The 8,423-nt window shown below is 57.0% G+C and overlaps 1 protein-coding gene across 3 annotated transcripts in view; it reads right to left on the minus strand.

The window, feature by feature from the left end:
• The window catches only part of ZBTB16 (zinc finger and BTB domain containing 16), a 184,562-nt gene extending 176,390 nt beyond the window's left edge, over positions 1 to 8,172 (minus strand). Inside the window, exons 1-2 of one of the 3 annotated variants that reach the window (XM_080641802.1) lie at positions 7,808 to 8,172; positions 3,677 to 5,040 (exon numbers count right to left, since the gene is read on the minus strand). In XM_080641802.1, the coding sequence (XP_080497928.1) occupies positions 3,677 to 4,950 (1,274 nt within the window). In that variant the 5' untranslated portion in view covers positions 4,951 to 5,040; positions 7,808 to 8,172. Of the gene's footprint in view, positions 1 to 3,676; positions 5,041 to 7,084; positions 7,423 to 7,807 lie in introns of those variants that run through there. The other 2 variants (XM_080641803.1, XM_080641804.1) reach the window with 2 other exon arrangements.
• Between the last annotated feature and the right edge of the window lie 251 nt (positions 8,173 to 8,423).

An 8,423-nucleotide genomic window follows, 5' to 3' on the forward strand; every position in this document is an offset into this window, starting at 1 on the left:
TGTCTGTAGAAGATCCAGCACTCCTAGGAAGCCAGATCCCACTCTGATCCTGCAGCGTTGAATTCAGAAACATCTTATGACGAGGCTGTATGAGCCTGGGGAGGCTGAGGGCTACAAATGACGACTGTGTTCACACTTAAGTCAACATACATATCACATATGTATGCAACTCTGAGAATGAGAAGGTGCGTCTGGCCCACAAGCCTACGTGCAGAACTGCTCCAGCCTTTCAGAAGAGAAAGAGAAAGAAGAGAGACTGAGTCTAGAGTGAGATTCCAGTCTTCCAGAAGCGTATTGTGACCCTCCCAACATCACCCTCTTTCTCTCAGTCGTATCTTCTATAATGTGGGCCTCCTGGGAAAGGTTTTGAAGCCCAGAGCTTGCTCCTCCATCTGCCTAAGAATGCTGCTGATCAGGTCTTCTAACTGTTCTGACTTCCTTCTGGACCCTTAGGTAAGTAAGCCTCACATGATTTATTCAGGTAGTGTCTTTGTCTGGCCTTTCCTTCAATCCATGACTACCTCTGACATTGTTTTTACATCTTGCCGTGCACTGTGGGGACCACCACTTCACTACTAAGTTTCATTCCAACTTTCTGTCATGCTAACAGGCTCCTCTCTCACCAGCTTGGGGCCAAGTCATGAGGAATCCTACCGATGGCATTCCATAACAAGCACTCCTTCCTGCCCCACTTCCCAGCAACCTCCCCTTCCTTCCTCTCCATGCCCGTCTGCTCTCCAACAACTGCAAGGTACTTAACCTTTACCAACACTCTAGCCTATGGGCTTAAAAATAAAATGGGGGGAGGGGGCTGGGTAAGAGATCAACCAAAGGACTTGTATGCATGCACATGAACATAACCAATGGATACAAACAGTAGGGGGGTGAGAGCATGTGCTGGGGGGTTGGAGCGGCTGGGGAGAGGTCAAGGCGGGGGGAAGAAAACTTATGTAATACTTTAAACAATAAAGAATTTAAATAAAGTTTTTTTAAAAGACTAAATAAATAAATAAAATAAAACCTGCCCAACTGGCATGGCTCAGTGGTTGCACCTCAACCTGTGAACCAGGAGGTCACAGTTCGATTCCCGGCCAGGGTACACGCCCGGGTTGTGGGCTCCATCCCCAGCCAACCCAGCCAATTCAGTGATCATCATTGATGTTTCTATCTTCCTCTCCCTTCCTCTCTGAAATCAATAAAAATATATCTGTCGCCTGTTATTTCACTATGTTCATCACTGTTATATTATTGCCAATTTCAGTCTCCTGATGTCAAAGTCTCCCACTGATTGCGTTGTGTTGTTCCTCTGTTTTTACTGGTAGTTGGGATGTGGGGGAGGAACAGAGAACCTTAGGAAGTAGGGAAGTAGTACCTTAATCCAGGAGCTCTGAGCGAGACAGAGGGGGTAAGACCGTCTGACCAGAGCTGAGGGGCCGGGCAGCGCAGGAGCATGGTGTCCCCTCCTTGATCTCTTTAGACCCTCATAGCTTTCCACCCCGGCACTGCCCCAGCCTCTGGGTTCCTGGGTTGCAGCAGCTTACTCTCCACCCTCAGTCAAAGCACATTCTCCAGGTCAGCAGCCCACAGCGTGACACCAACGGTCCAGGACCAGCGCCTCAGCACCCCAAGTCCATGGACAGGGCCACTCCCCATAACGCCTGCAGCCAGCACACCCCACGGACGTCCACGCTGTGGACACTAACACTGGAGCTCGGATCCAATGGGGTCAGGCAGACGTGAGACCCAAACAAGACAGGGACAGAGGGTCAGTTCTTCACCTTCACAGTTACTGGGTACTGTCACAGCTGTAGGGACTTCTAGCTATTACTTCATTAATTCAGCACCACACCCTGCCAACCACCTCCATTTTAAAAAGTAACACAAGAAAAATATTTTTAAATAAATAAATAAAAAGTAACACAAGGCTCAGAAAAGGTTCCTACACTCCAGTTTCACCACCTCGCTTCATGGAGTATCGCACCGCCAGGCCCCAGCCCCTCCCAGGGGGATGGAGGGTCCCGCAGGATGGGAACTTGTGAGTCCTGGGAGGGTGGCAGCTGTGGTGCCCCCCCCCCCCCCCCCCCGTAAAGAGATGCAGCCAGGCCTGAGGAGAGCCAGCAAAGCGTTTCCTTTCCACCAGAGCCCACTTCTCACAGCACATCACTGAAACAATTCACATCCGGAGAAGACGAGAAACCTACCGGGTCAAGTTTGAGGAGGGGGTTTCCTCTTTAGGAAAGTTTGAGCAAAAACAAACACTAACTCGGTCTACTTCTGAGCAGCACAAGCATCAAGACACACCTTAGCGGTGGTTGTTTTTCCGCAGCCACTGGAAAAAATCGGCTAACATTGAGCTCAGCAGCACTTTCCACAAGGTAAGTAACCCTCAGAGCCATGATGAGGTACTGTCACTGTCGGAATCCGGCTCAGCTTGGGGTCATCAGTCAAACCTCCAGACGCCTCCCCCTCTGCCCCACACCCCCTCAGTCACATCCCCTCCTACACTAATGAGAAATGGAGGAATGCGGTAGACAGAGAGGGGTGCAAAAGTGCGGATCCCCCAAGAACAGACCAAGAGCAGGCAAGAGGGCACACAGGCAAATGTTACCACAATGACGACAGAAACTGGACTTCTCCGTGCCACTTATGAGACCCTGGGCAGGAGGGGAAAATGATGGGCATGTCCTTATGACAGATGCAGGCAAACGCCAAACCCTACTGATGAGTAATTCTCAGAACCCGCTGTGCTAGCAGCACAATCCTCTTCAGGACTGAATGGCTCCAAAAGGTAGCAACGTGCAAAGAGGTTAGGAGCTGAATTTGAATCCAGCTCTGCCTCCTACTCTCTCTGCGATCCTGGTAAAAGGTCTCAGTGTCTTCCCATGTGAAAGCAGCACATGGCCTACACCTCAGAGGGTCATAACAAAAACGTGACTCCACAGCAAAGCACTCAGTATTGGACCAGACATGTCCTAGGAGCACAGTGGATGGTTATTTCACAGAGAAGGGACAGAAGCCAGAGGAAGCCAATGCTGGCCCCAAGTCTCTCATACCCATCCTTCACCCTCGATTAATATGTAAATCGGCTCCTTCTAAACGTGCTTCTGGAAACAGAGAATGAGAAGGGAGAAAGCCACATTCCTGGTGTTGAACGTTCACCAGGAATGACGTTCGGACCGGCAGCTGCTCTAGCGCCCTAAGCAGCATCCGGCCCTTCCCATCCTCCTGAGCTGCAGATAGCCTGCCTTGGCGGAGACCACTGATGGGAACCGAGTACCTGAAACCGGGCGACATGACCAGATCCAGGCCGTGGGAGACCTTCATCCTCAACCCCACCTTTCTTTTTCCTCCCTCCACTTTATCAGTCACTCCAGGCAAAAGAGAACAGGTCCAACAGCAGAACAAGCAAATGGGAGCCCGAAAGCAGAAAGAGTCAAGAGCCTAGTAAGATCTGGGTCCATGCGTTCCCCAACACTTAGGAAAAACCCTAGGCCCCTCACCACACTTGGAAAGCATACCCCAGTCCCAAGACTTAGAAAGATGTGGGGTTTTTTTTACAAATAGCAGGGAGCACAGGTGAGTAGGGCGCGAGGACTCGGGAGCAGCCAGGTATGAAGTCAGGCTGCCAGGGCCAGAGGTTTGGGCCGGGTGACAGTGGGGCTAGGGAGGGACCTACCTGTGCTGCTCTACAGCCTCGTTGTCAGGAAGATCCACCCCACACACGCTGCACGGCTCCCCGAGGGTCCGGCTCTCCGACTTCATGCCCACAGCCAGCTCACCCAGCTTGCTGAACAGCTCCCTCTGGATGAAGCCCTGCGGCAGCAGGCTCCCGTAGGTGCTGAAGTCCATGGAGACAGCCAGAGCAGGCTGCACCTGCACATGAAGCCCAGAGGACACCGACGATGGCATGTTCAGCACAGAGTCAGCCTTGTGGTTGGGCAACACGGAGTAGACGCCCAGATGTTTCTCTGCTGTGGGCACCAAGTGCTCCTGTCGGCCTGGGGGACCCTGGCCAGCCTCCGCGGGGGTTGGCAGCGGCTCGGCACTCTCCTCACGCCCATAGTGCAACTCCCTTGCACTGGTAATGACACTGCTTCGAGTTGGGGTCCCGGGCCCCTCTTTGCCCCTTTCCTCAACCTTGTCCCCCAATCCGCCTGAAATGCTGGACTCGGCTGTCCCAGGGCTGTCCTGGCTGGGCACCTCATCCACCTGCATCATCTCTGTCTTCACCTCAGCTACCCCAGGGAGCCGCCCAGCCCCAGCCAGAGTAGGTTCGTCAGGCCCTGCAGGGGGCTGAAGAGTTCCCTGCAGGAGAGACTGTCCGATGGTCATCAAACTGTCCACTGCGGCTTTGGTGGGACTCATGGCTGAAAGACCAAATGAGGTGGACATAGACGGGCTCTGGTCCGCCATGGGTCCGGGGAGGCTCTGCGCAGCCACACTGGCATACCCACTCTCCTCGCTGGAATGCTTTGAGATGAAGATGTTCTTGAGGTACCGAGACTTGCGGTCCTCTTCTTCCTCCACCCCACCATCCGCCATGGTGGCCTCCGTGTCATTGTCATCTGTGGCCTGGATGGTCTCCAGGATCTTCAGGCACTGCTCCTCCAAGTACTCGATTTCCAAGATCTCAGCGGCGTACAGCAGGTCATCCAGGTCCTCTGCCTTGGCTTGCAGCGTGGCCGTGTAGGCATACTCCAGGATCTGCTGGAAAGTCTTTGGCGAGAGGAAGTCCAGAGTGTAGTGCTGGCTGTTGCGGTGGAAGAGGATCTCAAACATCTTGCTGGTGCAGGCCAGCACGGTCCGGTGGGCATGGAACTCCTGGCTGTCCACCATGATGACCACATCACACAGCGTCCCGGCCAGCCGCATCTGGTTGGCCTTGCACAGGAGCCCCGAGGGGTGGCTGGGGTTCTGCAGCTGGATCATGCCCATCTTTGTCAGATCCATGGTGCTCCCTGCGGCTTAGGCATGAGGCTCTCTTTCCTTCCGGGCTTTGCGTGGTGGGGCAGGCTGAGTTTCGTGGGCCAATGGAGAGGGCTAGAAGGGAGAAAGGGGGAAAGAGGCAAAAGAGATGACAGAACAAAAGGTAGATTAGTCAGTGTCCTTAAAAGTAAGAATTCAAACAGTGCAAGCCCACCTTCATTCAGCCAGCAAGAGCATCCTGGAAATTTTAAGAGGGGAAGGGACTTCCTAGAAATCTAGGAGTCTGCCTTTACAAACCCACCAACGAGAGCAAAGATAAATTTCTGCCATAACATATGCCTAATTCACCGGTTGATGAAGTAAAATGAAAATTACAATGAAGTCCGCGGACCCCTGGTCTTAAGTCCAAGAGTGGGGGCGGGCAGGGGGGGTCCTGTGCCAGGCCAACATGTTAGGAGGAGGTGCCAGCACTTACTGAAAATCAGTAAGAACTGAGCCACTTCCTTTAGTCAATGTAAGCCCTCAATTTCACTCTCAACCCCCTGTGCAGCAAACTTCTTCAAGACAAAATTTGTCTTAACCCTGCTTCACTGTGGTAGCCCCAGGAGCAAAGCCACGCCTAGCTGGGCTAGCAGCCTGCAGTCTGGCCCACAGAAATCCAAGGGCAAGGGCTCTTCTCCAGGCCCATCCTAACACATGGGCGCATACTTATATACGATGCCTCACTAACCCCTGCCCACAGTGCCCAGCGGACAAGAGGATCTATAAAATGTAGGCGGACAGGTTGTGGAGGACCTAAGAAGAGAGATGATAGGAAATATGGACCCTTATAGCCAAGAGTGTAATCTAGGCATATGAACTCCAAGTGTGTCCCACGGGCTCTCTGGAGTGGGCAAGTCTTGTGACCAGGAGCAGCAACTGCTGCTGGGCATGGCTCCCGGTGCTAGAAGTGACACTGGCACCAGCATCTATGGTGCGAATTACAACCAGTATGAAGGGAAGACAGGGCTGGGAGACAAAGGCCTCCCCCACAGCAAGCTGTTCAGGATCAATAACAGGGCTCTGGGGCTCCCCCCGCCCCCTCCCCCAACCAACCGTTTAAAGATGTAAAAGACCTCGCAGGCCCAGTTCCCTCCAGCCTGTGCCTTGCTGTGGCCAAGACATGAACTGGGAGCAAAGGGGAACAAGGGTTCTCCCTAAATCTCCCAACGCTACTTGTTTCTGCCCCCAGAAGGAGCCCTACGGGTTCCAGAGCCTAAAGCTCCCACAGAAAGGGTAGTAGTATGTTTCATCAAGACCGTTGGCTGCCCAGCCCTGGGGTGGGGACTGAGGCCATTCATCCTCGCCTATGGCTTTTCCACAGACTACTTAGGGGTTTCCGAGAGCAATGCAAAGAATGGAAGCTGGGCTACTGAATTCCTTCCCCAAAACAAGCTCCTTGGGTCTCAAGGGAAATCAGGGTCAGTCAGCCGTCCCTCCGGCCCGCGGCTCAGCGCGGCGATCCTGGCGGCGCCGGCTGCAGCGCCCACCTCGGCGGAGCGGTGGAAAGCTGGCGCTAACCCGCCCGAGCTCTAGGGATCCACCGCGCTCTCACACACCCCGTTCCCAGCCACCCCCACGGAGACTTGGAGACGACTTCGGCAAACTTGGAGAAGCAACTTTTCCCGGGGATCCAGACGGCAGAAAGGAAGGGATCCGGTCTAGGGAAGAGGAAAAGCAAACGGGACCCGGACGAAAAGCTAGAGTCCGGGCGGGCCGTGCTCCGGGGCAAGAGCCGGCAGGAGGTGGACCGCCTCGCCGCTAAGGGGCAACACAAAAGCCCCACCGAGAGTTGTAGGAGGAAAGGCAAGAAGGGATCGGCCGGCCCTCCCTCGCCGACCCAGGGCCGTGACCCCCGGGAGCGAAGGGCAGGATCCCCGGCCACGAGCCGGCACCGCCAGCAGCGGTGTGCCCGGCCCAGGCACCGTGCGCGCGTCCTGGGGAGCGGGCGAGTGAGTCCGTGCTGAGTACGTCTGAGCGCTCCCGCGGGTCCGCAAGCGGGGGAGACCGTGCGCATTTCCAACGCCCGCGGGAGTGTCCCGGGGCTGTGAGGGCGAGCTGCGGGCGCGCCGGGTGGGAAAGGCTCCCGAACGCATCAGGTGCAGAGCCTGGCACCCACCAAGTGCGGCCGGGAGCGCACAGCCAGTTCCGGCGTCACGGCCAGTCCCGCCGGGAGCCGAAGAGGGCCCGGAGCCCTGGGCGCTGCGGAGCTCCGCCACGGCCGCCCCGCCGCTCCGCCACGGCCGCCCACCCTCCTAAAAAGAGGGGACCAAGTCTAATCAAGAAAAAATGGCCCACCACATTTTCCAAAGAGAAACAAAACCCAAGCGAGTCCCAGTCCTGCTCCCCTCCGCCCCCAGATCCACTCCTCGGATTCTCCGATTATAGCTTCCAAGCCGACCGGCGAATAAACACACAAATAAGCCACAACCCTCTCTCGCGCCCGCGCATCGGTCCGCATACATATGAGCACCCACCGCTCCCGGCACCCCCGCCGGCCCCCCGCGGTACAAAGCCTCGTGATCCCCAACCCTCCGCTCCCGCCCTCAGTCCCCGAAGACCGCTCGGCCCCCACCTCTCACCCCGACCGTGCCCTGGAGTGGAAAGGTTGGGGTGGCAGCTGTGCCCAAGCTGACAGTCGGGGCTCCCCCTTCTACCCGACCCCAACTGGCGGCGGCGGCGGCGGCTGCAGCAGCAGGAAGGGAACAAGCCGAATAAAATCAGGCGCAAGCCCAGCGGCCGAGTGGCCGAAGCGAATGCGCCCCCCAGACCTCTGCAACCCCGGGCGCCTCAGCAGAGGCTCTCACTGGGCAGCGCGCCCCTCCCCGACCCCCCAACTCACCGCTACCACGCCGGGCGCTGTGGGGTGGGCGTGCGTGCCTCCGGGGGTGTGCCAGTGTCGGGGAGCGGGGTTGCTGGAGAACTGTTGCTCTCGGTATCACGGCGGCAGCGGCGGCGTCGCCCGGCAGTTCGCAGTACCCGCTCTCATCGCCCTCAACTCCTCTCTGCTGTGAGGTTAGCAAATCACCACCGGCTTCGGCGCCTCCGCCGCGTCCCACGTCAACGCCGAGCCCCCTCCCCTGCGAGGCCCCGGCGCCTCTCCATCTTTAGTGCTGGCGGCGGAGCCGGGCTCCCTGCCCACAGCTCCCCCCTCCCGCTGTCCCCCGGCTCAGCCCGTCCCCACCCCACACACACCTCCCCCGCACTGGGCGCACGCTCCCGCCCCACCCCTCCCCTCCCCTCCCCTCCCATCCCCTCCCTTCCGCGCGCGGGGATCCAGGCTTCGCCTGACATCTAGCTGCTGCTGGGGCGCCGGCGGCCGTCGTCACCGGCCAAGCGGAAAGGAAAGGAGCTCACGGAGGAGAGTGCCAGGGGCTCGGAGCCCTTAGTGGGGCAGTAAAGATGAGGTGCGGGGGCCAGCCCCCGCTTTCAACCCCCAGGTTTTTAATTTCCCCTGG

Source organism: Plecotus auritus (assembly GCF_963455305.1).
Source record: "Plecotus auritus genome assembly, chromosome: 9".
In the NCBI taxonomy this organism is placed as follows: Eukaryota; Metazoa; Chordata; class Mammalia; order Chiroptera; family Vespertilionidae; genus Plecotus; species Plecotus auritus.